This window comes from Argentina silus, assembly GCF_951799395.1.
Source record: "Argentina silus genome assembly, chromosome: 2".
Classification (NCBI taxonomy): Eukaryota; Metazoa; Chordata; class Actinopteri; order Argentiniformes; family Argentinidae; genus Argentina; species Argentina silus.
In genome coordinates, this window is record NC_139656.1 from 30,537,285 (window position 1) to 30,555,144 (window position 17,860).

General features: G+C 42.5%; 1 protein-coding gene across 1 annotated transcript; it reads left to right on the forward strand.

Moving 5' to 3' along the window:
• Positions 1-1,272: 1,272 nt before the first annotated feature.
• Positions 1,273-17,561, forward strand: LOC310815196 (myosin heavy chain, fast skeletal muscle-like). The gene is made up of 41 exons (XM_083684888.1): positions 1,273-1,305; positions 2,604-2,668; positions 2,794-3,012; positions 3,261-3,404; positions 3,568-3,724; positions 3,842-3,869; positions 4,070-4,184; positions 4,560-4,652; positions 4,727-4,790; positions 4,879-4,977; positions 5,225-5,328; positions 5,597-5,735; positions 6,176-6,294; positions 6,712-6,861; positions 6,962-7,132; positions 7,383-7,686; positions 8,119-8,183; positions 8,302-8,389; positions 8,472-8,589; positions 8,707-8,830; positions 9,601-9,737; positions 9,939-10,194; positions 10,381-10,623; positions 10,968-11,144; positions 11,435-11,580; positions 11,791-11,881; positions 12,198-12,587; positions 12,723-12,849; positions 13,064-13,182; positions 13,357-13,553; positions 14,002-14,185; positions 14,366-14,531; positions 14,779-14,903; positions 15,149-15,457; positions 15,547-15,750; positions 15,845-15,970; positions 16,334-16,504; positions 16,624-16,728; positions 16,817-16,912; positions 17,257-17,388; positions 17,474-17,561. The coding sequence occupies exons 3-41, from the start codon at positions 2,806-2,808 to the stop codon at positions 17,489-17,491; spliced, it is 5,808 nt and encodes a 1,935-aa protein (XP_083541014.1). The 5' UTR covers positions 1,273-1,305; positions 2,604-2,668; positions 2,794-2,805; the 3' UTR covers positions 17,492-17,561.
• Positions 17,562-17,860: the final 299 nt, after the last annotated feature.

Sequence of the window (17,860 nt, forward strand, 5' to 3'; positions counted from 1 at the left end):
CACAGTACAACTGTCTGTTGTGTAGGACAGGTTGATACTTTGGAGCCAATCATGAGTTGATGTCCAGCTCTGGAATAATGATGTGTTGTGAATATGAAACACTTGGGAATAAAAGGCTACAATGAGGAATATGCCTCACTGAGAACGTGAGTAAATATATAAATTGTTTTTGTTTGAATATCAGACACATGTGTTTTCAGTTTTCCTCTGTTCTGTACTTCTCTAGCACTACTCACTGTTTTTGAATACAGGTGAATCCAGAAGTGTGTTTAAATGAGACGATACCAGCCTCTTGGCCTTCCATATACCTCAGATATAAAAGCTCTGGCACGGTCCAGGAGCCACTCCCTTTTAGAGTTCTGAAAGCTCCATGGCACCTGCAGCAACAATGGAACTCACAGAATGCTGACCTAACTCAACACTCCATCATGCAGGTGGGAGTTTTTGGAGTTACAAAAAGCTCAACAAGGTATATTAGATATCAGAAAGCTTTTCATCAGAGTTCATAATTCGGAGGTTTCTGCACCCTAAAGCTGGATTGGTGTAAATCGTTTGAAAGATGTACGAGCAGCAGAGGAACAAACATTTAATATTTTGGTTTTCATAGACCTCCATGTTAACATTTGCACTTTAATAAAAAAGTCTAACAATTATTAAAAACCAAAAGACATTGCAACTTCGGTAAGACCTCTCTGCATGTTGTAAAGTTGGATTGGTATTTATAGCTTCAAAGTTGAAGGAGGAGTAGCAGTGGAAAGATTTATAATAATAATAAATATGCAAGAGAAGCAGCATTTATAAAAGGGTCATTACAGCTAAAACTACGATTCATTACAAATTGTAGTCACATTTGGACAAAGGCAAATGTAATTTGCATCAGCAAAGTTTGAAAAATCTATATTATTGCTCTATCGCTGACCTTTATCTGAAAATACAAGGATCTGTCCTGAGTCTGGATTGCTTGGATTTATTTCACAGAAAAAGAGCTTTCATCACATTTCATCATTAACATCTGCCAATAAACGGTTGATCTCAGTTTTCTTATTCCTGCCATGACTGCTACAAAAAAGCCAGGATTTTGTGTGCATCTGAAATCAGACCCATTAGAGTTGGCTGGACTTGGCGTTAAGAGATGAATATCACATCAGAATATCAGAAAAGGGCATAAGGAAACAGCTAAGTCTCTCATCCAATCCATCTCCTCTAGCCGTGTGGTCCATAATTAACTTCTGCTTGGGTAGCAATCTGGAACCAGATATAAGGGGTCTGAGACCACAACATCCACAGGCAGATTCAACCTCTGTGGTAAGACCCTCCACCTCCTTACATGATTTCACTTGTCTTATCGATGATCTCTGTATCTGATGTGTTGTGAGAGTTGTTCTGGATGTTTTTACATTACACTTGATTAGCTCTATTGCAAGTCCTGCATTCTATTTGGCAGTAAAATGGCATTGTTTTTAATGTTTTGATAATTCAAAATATGTTTTACTCCACATAGTTTGAAAGAAAGTGGGCATGTTTATACCAAGTGGACATTGAAAGGTGCAATCTTAAAACTTTTCTCGTCAAAAGTACCTTTAGAGTATAGAGTCTTAGATTTTATTTTATGCTATTTGTGTACATATTTGTTTCACCATTTAGAAATGACAACGTTGTCCCCCTATTTCATGGCACCAAAAGTATTTGGAAAATTGGAAAAAGTGTTTCAGGTTAGTCAGGTGTGTTCTGTCACATACTTTGTGCGGGCATAAGAGAGCTGTCAATGTCTAGTCTTGATTCTTGGCTTTGCGTTTGCCTTTGGAGTCTGCTATTCGTGTCCGTCAAGAAAAGGACCAAAGAGGTGTCACTGAAAGTCAAGGAAGCCAGGCTGAAAATACAAATAAAAATCTATAAAAAACATAGCCAAAACCTTTGGCTTGCCAAAATCAAAAGTTTGGAAAAGTTCATTAACAACAGCGAGTAGGCCAGGGAAGACTTCAATAGTGGATGACTGAAAAATGCTCACCATGATTAAGAAAAACCCCAAAACAACTTTCCCACTGATCAGGAACAGGAGGTAATACATATCCAGGAGGTAAGCGTGTATGTGTCAGAGACTACCATCCACAGAAGACTTCACCAGTCAAACTACAGAGGCTCCACTACAAGGTGCAAACCACTAGTTATACTCAAAAACAGGATGGTCAGGTTACAGTTTGCTAAAACTCATCATTGAGCTTGAGCTTGAAATTGACAGTTTCAGTTTTGAATAATATAGTAGGGCCTAACATTGGTTCCAGTTTTGAATTATACAATCTGGCCTGACAGTGGTTTCGCTTTTGAATTATACAATAGAAACATTTTGGTAAATGAGGCAATAATTATCCAAAACAACAATTATCCAAAACAGTCCAAAACGGTGGTCAAGAAATAGGGGGACTATGTATAATAGGTGTTGCTATTTCTAAATGGTGATGCCAATATGTACAAAAAAAAACAACCCTCGAATAATGCCTGAGAATCGATACTTCAGCGTCCCAATAATTACAGAGATAACTGTATGTATCCCTGTATTCACCCTTGATATAATTCTTCTTTAAATGTCTTTGTTTGCTTTTTAGCTGACTGTGTTTGTAGGACTTGGGTCACCACAAAGATACGATTTCATCTGGGTGGAGAAAAGAAGGTGAGACATGGTTTGAGTCACATTATTACAATACATTCCCTTAAATATGCTGCCTCTAACTCTGTTGACTGGGGAGGGGTTAGTACAGACTCAAACATGTTTGTTTTTTATTCTTTATTTCCTAGTGAGCCGCCACCATGAGTACGGATGCGGAAATGAAAATGTATGGCGCAGCTGCCATATACCTTCGTAAGCCAGAGAGGGAGAGGATCGAAGCTCAAAGTGCACCCTTTGATGCAAAGAATGCCTGCTATGTGACTGATGTCAAGGAGCTGTACCTCAAGGGTTTAATTCTTGCCAGGGATGGGGCAAAAATTTCTGTGAAGATTCTGGACACTCAGGAGGTAAGCCTATAACATCACCAAACTACACACACAAAAATATTATTGAAAACAAATGGAATCTTTGATTTGACCTTTAATATTCAAGTAGAGTGGAGTATAGCATAGCACTGGTACTGTAATTCAAATAAATCAATTGCATGGATTATGCTAGAAACAATAAATCATGAAAAATATTCTATTTGTTTATCAGTGAAAACTTATCCATGTAGTGTTGATTTGAGTATTATCTAAATATCCCACTGTTTCAGACTAAAGACTTCAAAGAAGATGACGTCTTGCAAATGAACCCCCCAAAGTATGACAAGATTGAGGACATGGCCATGATGACCTACCTGAATGAAGCCTCTGTGCTGTATAACCTCAAAGAGCGTTACGCAGCATGGATGATCTACGTAAGAGATACATACACATCGGTCAACACAAGAAACCTAGCACACATTAGCAAACACAAGAAACCACAATATATGGCATGTCAGTACATTCAAAGAAACCTAAACTTCCACATTCCGGTTCATCTGACTTGGCTAATTCCCATATTTGATCCAATTCATCCAGACCTACTCTGGGCTCTTCTGTGCCACGGTGAACCCCTACAAGTGGCTCCCCGTGTACGACCAGGAATGTGTGAACGCCTACAGAGGGAAGAAGCGTATGGAGGCTCCACCCCATATCTTCTCTGTCTCTGACAACGCCTATCAGTTCATGCTGACTGGTACGAGCTCTCATGGATGGATAGATGGATAGATGAGATACTTTATGATGATGTCTTGAATGCAATAATGTACCAACATCCAATGAATGAGTATGAACAATGTTTCTTTGCTTGCAGATAGAGAGAATCAGTCCGTCCTGATTACGTAAGTTGTTCACTAACATCTTACTTTTTAAAAGGTGTTCCTTTTGCAGTATGTTGGGTCATGAAGACAATAACGAGTAACTGAATGAGAATATGTGTTAGCTTATGAAAAAAGTTAAAGCAATGCCATTGTCTTTTCTTGCTTAATGAATGCTGATATGATCCGAACCCTAAACCCCTCTTTCTCTGTCTATAAACCAGTGGAGAATCTGGTGCAGGAAAGACTGTCAACACCAAGCGTGTCATCCAGTACTTTGCCACCATTGCTGTGGCTGGCGGGAAGAAGGAAGCACCTGTCAGCGCTGGTAAAATACAGGTAAATTGTGCTGATGTCACAATTTAGAGTAAATTGAGGTGAATGATGAATGATAGGAAACGCCTAAACTTTACCCTATTATAGTCATGTTTTCCATACTGTAGTCCTACATATCAAAAGTAGTTTGACAGAGGATTAGGGTTGGGTATATGTGATGTTGGGAACCAGTGGGCTCAGAGTCATCTGAGTGGAACCCTGGGCTTCACGGTGGGAGCCAATCACATTTCAGATTATAATTTTTCTTAAATTTTTCTTATTTAAGATCTGTATCTCATTATTGCCATTTTCTCAGCTAAAAGGAACAGGTCTTTTGTCGAAAGACAAATTAAAAGAGATTTTAAGTTACTCACACTTCAGCAACTTTGTCTCTTACAGGGGTCTCTTGAGGATCAGATCATTGCAGCTAACCCCCTGCTGGAGGCTTACGGTAATGCCAAGACTGTGAGGAACGACAACTCGTCTCGCTTTGTAAGTATGAGGGAATACACTGGCAGTTGTAGTTTTTTTGTTGACTGATTTCTAACCACCCCGCTCTACTGTAGGGTAAATTCATCAGGATTCACTTCGCTACGTCCGGCAAACTGGCTAGTGCTGACATTGAGACCTGTAAGTTGGTATTAGTCATTCTCCATACTCATTCTACACTTTTTTTTTTGTTGCAAAATACCCATCTCTGTCCTGTTCTCTCTATCAGATCTGCTGGAGAAGTCCAGGGTGGCCTTCCAGCTTCCTGATGAGAGGGGTTACCACATCTTCTACCAGATGATGACCAACCACAAACCTGAGATAGTCGGTACGCCAAAGCAGAGAGCAGGGAAAACTAGCGCCCTGCTGTCAAAGTGAAATACTCATACAGTAGCTGCTGCACTAAGTAGAGTCAGAGATGGTATAAGAATTGGGCTTTGGTTGAGTTGATGAAATGTGCCTGGCGGGGGGAATAGGTAAAGCAGTACACTGGCTCTTCAGCATATGTATTGAGTACAAGTGGTCCATATACTGCATTTGATTTAATGGACAACTTTGTTCTCTGGTCTCCACAGAAATGACACTCATCACCACCAACCCGTATGATTTCCCCATGATCAGCCAGGGGCAGATCACTGTGGCCAGCATCGACGACACGGTAGAGCTGGTCGCCACAGATGTGAGTCGCGCAAAGGGTTTTTATTTGTATCAATAATTTGTTTTGGAGTGTTAATTAATCCTCTTATACGGGTACATCCACAAAGGCCTACTGTGTAACATTGTTAAAATCCTGTTGTGCTGCTACTCTACTAAAGGAATAGAGAAGTCTGACATTTCCATCCATTCTGCTAGATTTGGAGCTTACAGAGCCGTACACTGACAGAGTGAGTTTGTCTTCAATTCCTCACTGTTTTCGTCCTCTCTAATGTGAAATCCCTCTTTTTCAGGAAGCCATTGACATCCTGGGCTTCACCGCTGAGGATAAAATTTACATCTTCAAGCTGACAGGCGCTGTCATGCATCACGGCAACATGCATTTCAAGCAGAAGCAGCGTGAGGAGCAGGCCGAGCCGGACGGCACAGAGGGTGAGTTCCACCTCTAGCCCCAAACATGGAAAAAAGAACATTTAGAATTTGTTCCTCATGAAATCTTACATCAGAATAGCTGTTCACTCTGGCCAGACAGAATATGTAGACCCTCTACCAATTATTTGAAATAATGGAAATATGTGGATTGATTCAAATTAAAAACAGTTATTTCAGATACATAGATTTCAGTTTCACTGATAAAACACATAGAACATGCTAGCGTGTAAATTGTTGTTGTAATTTATTTGTCATAAATAAACTGTACCATGTTTGTCAATCTGAATGTACATGTGATTGTTCCATGTTTGTAAGCAGGGCTGCTCTGAAAAAGAGACCTCGCTCTCAGTAGGGTTAGGGTCAGCCTTAACCCCCGCCTAAATAAAGTTTAAATAATATGGCTCTGTCCTTGAGTCTGTTGTTGCTCCTTCTCTTTCCAGTGGCTGATAAAATCGCTTACCTCCTGGGCCTGAACTCAGCCGACATGCTTAAAGCTATGTGCTACCCCAGAGTGAAAGTTGGCAATGAGTATGTGACCAAGGGACAGACAGTAGCCCAGGTAAGGCATTCATGGATCATTCTTTAATTCATAAGATACTTCTCTGACATGTTGTGAACAATCTTTTGGTTTGTATTGGTTGTATAGTGCTTGAGTGTAAAAGTGCCACGCTGTGGTTCAACAATGATAAGAAATCATAAAACACAATTTCCCTAATCAGTCAACACCAGTATCAAATAAAATCAAATAGCCCCCCCCTCTGATGTCAACACAGAAAAAGAAAGACAAACAAACAGCCCCCCTCCCTCTCCACCAAGTTTATGCAGTCACAACACTTGCCTATAGTTTCTCTGATTCAGTGTCCTAATCCTTAAGCCCTAAAAACCTCTCTAATATGCATACCACCGTCCACCTGCATCAACTCAACTACACATGGTCAATATCTTATGTATTAACTCGAGGTATAATTGTTTACAGGTGAATAATTCTGTGATGGCTCTGGCTAAGTCCATCTATGAAAGGATGTTCTTGTGGATGGTCGTCCGTATCAATGAAATGTTGGACACCAAGCAGCCAAGGCAGTTCTATATCGGTGTGCTCGACATTGCCGGTTTTGAGATCTTTGATGTGAGTATGTTGTCAAGACAAGAAAACAAGTTGCGATTATGAAAGATTACAGCCCCATGTATGACGAAAGGATTCCTTTATTCTGAAATTCCTTCAACAGTACAACAGCATGGAGCAGCTGTGTATTAACTTCACCAATGAGAAACTGCAACAGTTCTTCAACCACACCATGTTCGTCCTGGAGCAAGAGGAGTACAAGAAGGAGGGAATCGTCTGGGCGTTCATTGACTTCGGCATGGACTTGGCTGCCTGCATTGAGCTTATTGAGAAGGTAAGCAGCCTGTGAGGATTATACCATTTAATGATGGGTGTCAAAAGCAGACTTAATAGAGGTAGGTGTTTGAGACTACTGTAAGATGTCCTCATTTTGGTACAACACATCTTACTGTTCGTAACTCAATATGTTAGTACTTGTTTAATATGCTTCCACCACATGCATATCATCATATAAAGGTGACTGTTGAAGTAAAGAACATGAAAATATGAACATACTAATTTAATTAAAATGTCTTTTTGCACAGCCATTGGGCATCTTCTCCATCCTTGAAGAGGAGTGCATGTTCCCCAAAGCTTCAGACACAACCTTCAAGAACAAGCTGAACGACCAGCATCTTGGCAAAACCAAGGCATTTGAGAAGCCCAAGCCTGCCAAGGGCAAAGCTGAGGCCCACTTCTCCCTGGTGCACTATGCTGGCACTGTGGACTACAACATCACTGGCTGGCTGGACAAGAATAAGGACCCCCTGAACGACTCTGTGGTGCAGCTCTACCAGAAGTCTTCAGTCAAACTGCTAGCTGTCATTTATCCTCCTCCTGCAGCTGAAGGTAACATTAGCATCATGTTAATAACTAAGCATTATGATGATGATTAGCATTAAGCCAGGCAGATACTACACGGTTTCAGCCACAAATTTGCCAAGAGCCAAGTTCTCATGACGAAATGTTCACGTAAACGCAGGTCATGTGCGGTGAACCTTGACTCGCAGTGTGAGTTGGTCAACAACATGAAGAGAAGACCCATTTGTATTCTGACATTTGAAGTCACACAATTAACTCGGTGTGAATGAGACTTTACATTCCTTGCCACATTACAATATAATACTTAAATGAATAGCTACAATGTAATCGTATGGGAAGTTTCTGTCCAGAACCTTGGCTTTAGAGTTAATTACTGCAGCAGATACAACTTGAACTTAATCAGAGATTTATATAATTTCTAACACTCTTTTATTTACTCAAATCATTTCCTTGAAAAAGACACCACAAAGAAGGGAGGCAAGAAGAAGGGAGGTTCCATGCAGACTGTGTCCTCCCAGTTCAGGGTGAGCTTTTGATAGTCATGACTGCCTGTTGAGTGTCTGTTGAAACTTAATATATTTTAAAAATGTATGTTAAGATTGAATTATTTGTGAGAACACTATGGTTTGTATCCCCTCACAGGAGAACTTGGGCAAGTTGATGACCAACTTGAGGAGCACCCACCCTCATTTTGTGCGCTGCCTGATCCCCAACGAGTCAAAGACTCCAGGTACAACACAGAGAGAAATTTTAAAACTATAAATCCTATAACAGGTTTATGTAGGGGTTAAGATGCATTTTGTGTTTTCCAGGTCTGATGGAGAACTTCCTGGTTATCCATCAGCTGAGGTGTAACGGTGTACTGGAAGGTATCAGGATCTGCAGAAAGGGCTTCCCCAGCAGAATCCTCTATGCTGACTTCAAGCAGAGGTAGAGTACACAATACACAGTACACACACACAGACACACACTCATATACAGTGCCCTTCCTTGACAACATACGAAACAGCTTTGAGACTAACATATTTAACAATTCTCCCCATACAGGTACAAAGTACTGAATGCTGGTGTCATCCCTGAGGGTCAGTTCATGGACAACAAGAAGGCTTCTGAGAAGCTGCTTGCGTCAATTGATGTTCCTCAGGATGAGTACAAGTTTGGACACACCAAGGTAAGGGCTCAAATTCACCCAGGAAATGTTACCACATAACAGGACTAAAACATTAGAGATGCTACAGGATAGTTTGGATAATTTCATTTCTAAAAGTCGAGCTTATACAGTTCTAAAAGTCAAGCTTATGAGCAAAAACGGGTCCCTGTCGCATGCCCTGCAGTGTGGGCGTGTTCGTGAGAATTCCACTGAGCCCAATCCACGGGCACGCTAGCAGAACATGAAAGTTAAAATACTGCTGCTTCAAAAAATTGGCACTGAAAAACTAGTGATGCCGTGGCTGAATGAGGTAAAACAGTGATAGATTATATTTGTACAAACTAAACATTGACCATCCATGCCCAAAATAACAGGTTTAAAAAGTACAGACATACTGTAGTTGCGGAGATCCTGCAAAGCATCTCTTCAATTGAAACAATCTATAAAAAATCTCCCTCATCTCTTAATCTCTCTTTCCTTATGTAGCATTTGGAGCTATATTAAGAGGAGAAAAATATTGCCCACACCGTAACATTTTCAAAGTTGTATGAACCCAAGCTTCAGATAACTTTAATTCCTTTTTGATGCTTTGTGTTTGAGTCGTATGGCTATAGCTAATCTGTCCCAGAGCATTAGCGATCTGTTCTTCAAAATCTCATGGTGAAATTACATGCATTTCAATGCTGTTACAACCAAGTCTAGTGGTGTTGAACCACCCATTCTGCCCCTTCGTATACGTACGTCACAATGTCTAGCTCCTCCATTTGACATGTTTGTTTATCTGTGCTCAGGTGTTCTTCAAAGCTGGTCTGCTGGGGGTCTTGGAGGAAATGCGAGATGAGAAGCTGGCAACTCTGGTAACCATGACTCAAGCTCTCTGCCGTGGATACCTGATGAGGAGGGAGTTCTCAAAGATGATGGAGAGGAGGTATGGGATGAAAGATAATCTCTCTAGCACTACATATGAACCACCTGTATGTGATGATATATGAATGCACTTACAAGAAATCATATAATCATATCATAATGTAGCCTGGGGTACTTTACCATGTACCTTTGTTATCATTGAGCCGTTCAAAAGAATAAAACTCAATACGCCACAATTGCCTTCCTCCTTGCCGTCAACCAGAGAGTCCATCTACACCATCCAGTACAACGTCCGCTCATTCATGAATGTCAAACATTGGCCATGGATGAAGGTCTACTACAAGATCAAGCCCATGCTGCAGAGCGCTGAGACAGAGAAGGAGCTGGCCAACATGAAGGAGGACTTTGAGAAGTGCAAAGTCAACCTGGCTAAGGCAGAGGCCCGTAAGAAGGAGCTGGAGGAGAAGATGGTATCCCTCCTGCAGGAGAAGAATGACCTTGCCCTCCAAGTTGCATCTGTGAGTGGGCGACCAACCTGGGGCACACACACTCACACACACACACACATGCACGCAAACACAAACACACAAGCATTTTTCATAGATTTGTATTGATTTGCTGTGTACCCTTGGACAAGAATCAGTTTATATTTGCATACACATTGAGTTTTGAAGCCGTTTGCCTTTTCTTCCCTTTGAAACCAGGAAGGAGAGTGTCTGAACGATGCTGAGGAGAGGTGTGAGGGGCTCATCAAGAGCAAGATCCAGCTGGAGGCCAAACTCAAAGAGACGACCGAGAGGCTGGAAGATGAGGAGGAGATCAATGCTGAGTTGACAGCCAAGAAGAGGAAGCTGGAGGATGAGTGTTCTGAGTTGAAGAAAGACATTGATGACCTGGAGCTAACTCTGGCCAAAGTGGAGAAGGAGAAACACGCCACTGAAAACAAGGTCTAATATAACACATACAAACTACAATCTGATCAAACTGTCAATGTGAAACAATCAATGAATCCAACCATAGCAAAATAATAACTAAATCCAAGTGATGTTGGTCCTGGAATGAGAAGACATGAAATAGTAGCAGAGTTCAGCAGCATAGTACTCCCCACATTCATAGCATATTCTGGACTCTTCATTCCATATCTGATATGAATTCATGGTATACACTGCCATCTAGAGGATCACTTTTATTACATGCTAACATTTGCAAGCTACATTATATGCAATAAAAACTGCATTTCCCTTTGTGAGGTGAAGTGACAAAAGACCATTTCTGTTGTGTCTGTGTTCAGGTGAAAAACCTGACTGAGGAAATGGCGTCTCAGGATGAGGCTGTTGCAAAGCTCACCAAGGAGAAGAAAGCCCTCCAAGAGGCCCACCAGCAGACACTGGACGACCTGCAGGCAGAGGAGGACAAAGTCAACACTCTGACCAAGGCGAAGACCAAGCTGGAACAGCAAGTGGACGATGTGAGTGGGCAATGCAAATAAAGCTGTGCTAGTGTCAACCAGGATTGTAATAGAAGAGTAAAGCTAATTGTTTTCCATTCCAAGTTAAAATACACAAGAAAATGAAACAGTCACATACAAGGTGGGAATTATTAGCCAAGATTAGCCATTCAGTTTGAGGCAATCATCATGAACCTGCACCCCGGTTTATACTCTCAAAGGCATTACTTTATTAATCGAGTTTACTTTATCAACAACATTGTGGTTCATTATTTAGAATTTGATGACACATATGTGTGTTCATCTTCTAGCTCGAGGGTTCTCTGGAGCAAGAGAAGAAGCTCCGTATGGACCTAGAGAGATCCAAGAGAAAGCTGGAAGGAGATCTGAAACTGGCCCAGGAGTCCATAATGGACCTGGAGAACGACAAGCAGCAGTCTGACGAGAAGATCAAGAAGTAAACACAAACAAATGACAACAAAGTTGTATTTGATATTAATTGAGCATTCATTTTTCTTTACATTGTTGCCATTGTCAGAATGATCATTGTGTTTCTATTGAATTAGAAAATAGACAAATCTGAACAGATGTCTTTCTATAGACCAAAGTGAACAGTTCGATTCCATTTCCACTATCAAACTGCAATCAATCTGTTTGTGTTCTTTAGGAAGGACTTTGAGACCGCCCAGCTTCTCAGCAAGATTGAGGATGAACAGTCTCTGGGTGCTCAGATGCAGAAGAAGATCAAGGAACTCCAGGTACAGAACAGGACCATCAGATGGCATAGTTGTCGGTATAGTGTCTAACTACACTGCAATTAACATTGTCAGGATCACTATGAGAAACAGTGATCAATTCATTCTCCTGTTAGCACAGTCCTGGTTTGCAACGGTTCAGTTGGTTTAAGCATGATGCTTAAACACCATACAGTACATTCTGTATGTTAATTGTAAGTTGCTTTGGATAAACACATCTTAATATTAAAATAATCATTTGTTTACTATTATTTTGTGAGCTCCTTTGCTTTGACTGTGTTGTAGATTTCATCTCTCTGTTTGTGTCTCCCTATTGTAGGCCCGTATTGAGGAGCTGGAGGAGGAGATCGAGGCTGAGCGTGCTGCCAGAGCTAAGGTGGAGAAGCAGAGGGCCGATCTCTCCAGGGAACTTGAGGAGATCAGTGAGAGGCTGGAGGAGGCCGGAGGTGCTACCGCTTCTCAGATAGAGATGAACAAGAAGCGCGAAGCAGAGTTTCAGAAACTGAGACGCGACCTAGAGGAGTCCACCCTGCAGCATGAGGCCACAGCCTCCGCTCTGAGGAAGAAGCAGGCAGACAGCGTGGCAGAGCTCGGGGAGCAGATCGACAACCTGCAGCGCGTCAAGCAGAAGCTGGAGAAGGAGAAGAGCGAGTACAAGATGGAGATAGATGACCTCTCCAGCAACATGGAGGCCGTCGCCAAGGCTAAGGTCAGTAGCAATGTTTGGATGGAGCTGTGTTTGTGGGGGCCAATTCAAATACAAGTTAGAAATGGAAAGCTTGACATTCAAGGCTTGGCTCAAGATAATCATGGAAAGTAATAATGGTTTATGTTTCACTACCAGGGCAATCTGGAGAAGATGTGCCGTACTCTTGAGGATCAGCTGAGCGAGATCAAGACTAAGAATGAAGAGAATGTGCGCCAGGTCAATGACATGAGCGGACAGAGGGCCAGACTCCTGACTGAGAACGGTACCAATGATACTCCAGATATTGTAGAAATTCATCTAGGACCAGCTTACCAACCCCAAATCCTACCATTAACCTTAAAAACACATAACTGACCATAAATCAAACTTGATACCCTATAAGCTCAGAAATATGACTGACAGTGACAACAATGAACATTAACCATTAGGACTTAGTGAACAGAGACCCGCTTAACAAGATGCTCTGTTCCCCACAGGTGAGTTTGGTCGCCAGCTTGAGGAGAAGGAGGCCCTGGTGTCCCAGCTGACCAGAGGCAAACAGGCCTTCACCCAGCAGATTGAGGAGCTGAAGAGACATGTTGAGGAGGAGCTCAAGGTAAGGAACTCAAAATAGACACCCAGTCACTTCTAACTGTAATATTTAGTCTCTCTGCATGTCTCTCTCTTTGTCTTTCTTTTTCAATAATGCTCTTACACCTTCTCCACACCTCCTACTCCCTCTCATCTCTCTTCTCCCTATCCCCGTCACCTCTTCTATTTCTCTCCCTAGGCTAAGAACGCACTGGCCCACGGTGTCCAGTCTGCTCGCCATGACTGTGACCTCCTGAGGGAGCAGTTTGAGGAGGAGCAGGAGGCCAAGGCAGAGCTGCAACGCGGCATGTCCAAGGCCAACAGTGAAGTGGCTCAGTGGAGGACCAAGTACGAGACTGATGCCATCCAGCGCACTGAGGAGCTAGAGGAGGCCAAGTGAGTCACACACAAAGATCTTATTTACCATGGTTGGGGGGTATTTCATTTCTGTTCTGTTCATTCTGGAGATGAGTTGACACATTTTAATCAAAGAATTTAAAGGGGACACTTATTGCAAAATAATTTTTCCATTATATTTCGTAGAAATAGAAATGGAATTATTTCCCAGATATATATTTGAAGGAAGCCAAGTGAGTCACACATAACAGCAAAAACAGTCTATCCCACTGTTTGGTACAGGTTGACAATGAAAGGAAACCAGAATGTAGAAGTAGAAATGTAGACGCTCCAGAGCAGGGCTTCTTAATTTCACTTCATCATCAGAACAACACATATGAGTTACTGTATACTGTTTCTCCCATCACCTGTAAGAGCCAGATTTACAGACATTCTCTGACACAATCCCTCAGAGGGGAAGCTTTATGATCCCTCATCTGTCTAACAGGAAGAAGCTGGCCCAGCGTCTGCAGGAGGCAGAGGAGACAATCGAGGCGACCAACTCAAAGTGTGCCTCTCTGGAGAAGACCAAGCAGAGGCTGCAGGGAGAGGTGGAGGACCTCATGGTTGACGTGGAGAGAGCCAATGCTCTTGCTGCCAACCTCGACAAGAAGCAGAGGAACTTTGACAAGGTGTGAAATAACTAAATAAATCAAATGTATTCATTCTCGCACCATATCGACCTCTTTAAATTGAAATGATAAATAGAGTGTATTGTTAAATCATATTTCTTATTACAAAAGCCCCATCAATTCGCTAACAGACAGATAAAAGAAGAAAGCTAAATATTAAAATCACATGGATTTCCCTAGGTCCTGGCAGAGTGGAAGCAGAAGTTTGAGGAGGGCCAGGCAGAGTTGGAAGGAGCTCAGAAGGAGACTCGTTCTCTGAGCACGGAGCTCTTCAAAATGAAGAACTCCTATGAGGAGACTTTGGATCAACTGGAGACTCTGAAGAGAGAGAACAAGAACCTGCAACGTGAGTGAGCAGCAGTAGTTTTATTTGGCTCATGATGCGCTGTTTTATTTCATCAAGCTACGTATGTAGTGACCTGATTCTTCAGAACAATGTTCAAATCGTCTAAAACTTTTTACGATCCTAAGCTTCGCCAGACAGAACAAACATTTACATTTATTCTTCTCATAATTCATTATGAACTCCAGTGTGTTCCAATGTTCAAAGAAAATCTCCCTGTTCTGAATGACTTCTGTGTTTCTGTTTGCAGAGGAGATCTCTGACTTGACTGAGCAGATCGGGGAGACTGGCAAGAGCATCCATGAGCTGGAGAAGGCCAAGAAGACTGTGGAGACAGAGAAGTCTGAGATCCAGACTGCCCTGGAGGAGGCTGAGGTAAGAACTCATGCAGTTTAATCCTGTTCATTTGGAACATATACTCATCCTTTCATTTAAGCTTTACTGTCCAGGTTAGTCTCATTGAGATAAAATAATTTTTTAGACCTGGTCCTCCTATCCTATTACCACATTTTCGTTGCATACAGTAGCAGGGCCCTTTCCAGGACAAGCCTTACTTAATGAGTGCCAGTCCACTACTCTCTCCCACAATCAACGTGTGACAACTGTTTTGTTTATTTCAGGGTACACTGGAGCACGAGGAGTCCAAGATTCTGCGTGTGCAGCTAGAGCTAAACCAGATCAAGGGTGAGGTGGACAGGAAGCTTGCTGAGAAGGATGAGGAGATGGAGCAGATCAAGAGGAACAGCCAGAGGGTGGTTGATTCCATGCAGAGCACCCTGGACTCAGAGGTGAGGAGCAGGAACGACGCCCTGAGGGTGAAGAAGAAGATGGAGGGAGACCTGAACGAGATGGAGGTCCAGCTGAGCCACGCCAACAGGCAGGCAGCCGAGTCCCAGAAACAGCTGAGGAACGTCCAGGGACAGCTCAAGGTAAGGGGCTGGGAAATCAGTCAATGTAAGCATTACCCCTAGCCATACCTTTCCTAAGTTTTAATGCACTATGTCTTTGTGAATCCCAGGATGCCCAATTGCACCTTGATGATGCTGTTCGTGCAGCAGAAGATTTGAAGGAGCAGGCAGCCATGGTGGAGCGCAGGAACGGTCTGATGGTGGCTGAGATTGAGGAGCTTAGGGTTGCTCTGGAGCAGACAGAGAGAGGCCGCAAAGTGGCCGAGCAGGAGCTGGTGGACGCCAGTGAGCGTGTGGGACTGCTTCACTCCCAGGTATAGGTGATTTCTAGGCAGTCTCATCTTAGTGTGACTTTTGTATGCTTTCTTGAAATACAGTTCCAACTAATCATTGAGTTTCCTCATACAGAACACTAGCCTTCTGAACTCTAAGAAGAAGCTGGAGACTGACCTGGTTCAAGTGCAGGGAGAGGTGGACGACACAGTGCAGGAGGCCAGAAACGCAGAGGAGAAGGCAAAGAAGGCCATCACTGATGTAAGTCCCCATATTCAAAACAAAACAATACAATGAACGTTATCTGTTTATCTGTTATCTGTTATCCAAAATAGAGGTCTTTACAGATCCATCAGAACCCGAAAACTCGAGACCAGGGTAAATGACATATTTTCCATCTCCAAGTATCGAACATGAGGAGGCCTAATTTACCGAGGTAGTCAAAAACAGAAAGTTAAGCTTGGTCCTGGTTGGAGTCGAAAATGCATGGGTCCATTTCAGAACAGGTCCATGTCTTCTGACCTGTAAAGACCTCTACGCCATGGGCCAATTGTAGTTGGGCTGAGCACATGATCTGTGACACATTGTGGATGAATTAAATGATTCCACACACTACCATTTCAGGCGGCCATGATGGCAGAGGAGCTGAAGAAGGAGCAGGACACCAGCTCTCACCTGGAGAGGATGAAGAAGAACCTTGAGGTCACCGTCAAGGACCTGCAGCACCGTCTGGATGAGGCTGAGAACCTGGCAATGAAGGGCGGCAAGAAACAGCTGCAGAAACTGGAGTCCAGGGTAACTTTTGTTCACACAGTCTATTTATAATAGCTTAGACGAATCAACCTCTACTTCTTTTCAATAACCCATGACTGATTTCACTACCTTAAACACATGGCTGTGTTCCCTCCATACAGGTGCGTGAGCTTGAGACTGAGGTGGATGCTGAGCAGAGAAGGGGTGTAGATGCAGTCAAGGGTGTCCGCAAGTACGAGCGCAGAGTCAAGGAGCTCACTTACCAGGTAAGAATAACAGAAACACCTTCACACATTCTGGTACAGTCAGGCACCTGAATGCAATTGAAGTATGGGCATTGACTTTCTCCCACAGACTGAGGAGGATAAGAAGAATGTTGCCAGACTTCAGGACCTGGTAGACAAGCTGCAGCTTAAAGTGAAGGGTTACAAGAGGCAGTCTGAGGAAGCGGTGAGTCACATACTGAGAGTCAAATATTCTTACAGCATATAAGACACATGTTTTGTAACCCTAACCCTAGTCAACCTACATTACAACATTTGGTATCCATATACAGTCGTTAAGTTTAAGTAATTTCTGCTCACGCATGTCTATCCACAATGACAATGTATATCACAAGTAACTGTTGAGGTAATAATACACATAGTGCATAGTGTTTGCTTCTATATTAACATCATTATAGAGTAATATAATGTTTTAATTTTGGTTAATTTGCTTTAACAACATTTCAAACATTGTAGGCTGAATGTTATTGTCTCCCTCTCTCATTCTCTACCTCTCTTTTCCTCTCCCAGGAGGAACAAGCCAACTCCCACATGTCTAAGTTGCGTAAGGTTCAGCATGAGATGGAGGAGGCTGAGGAGCGTGCTGACATCGCTGAGTCCCAGGTCAACAAGCTCAGGGCTAAGAGCCGCGATTCTGGAAAGGTACCCTAAACAGTCTATTGTGTTCTTTGAAGTAATCATACGTAAGAGGTTCATTCATGTCCTTAATTTCTTTTTCTTTTCACAGGCCAAAGAGGCTGAATAAACAAGACCACACACTCTGTGGTGCACCGATCGTGAAAACATAAAATATGATTTTCATGGTGAAATTCTGAGCATTGATTAAAAAAAAATTCCTTTGTGACTTTGTGGTCATTTTGTCTTTGTATTGTGGCCCAAACAATGTTTCATAAGATCTGTGAAGGGCACTGGAAAAAAACACACATTGATTTTCCTCTCTACGACACGTCAGTCCTCACCAAGACAGCTTCAATCTCCAGGCCATAATACTTTTGAAGGATCACCCCTAACTGTCCACAACCTGCACTAGAGACAATTTGCACTCACTCTCTGCACAACACACACACACACACACACACACACACACACACTTCCATCATTGCTGCTACATTCA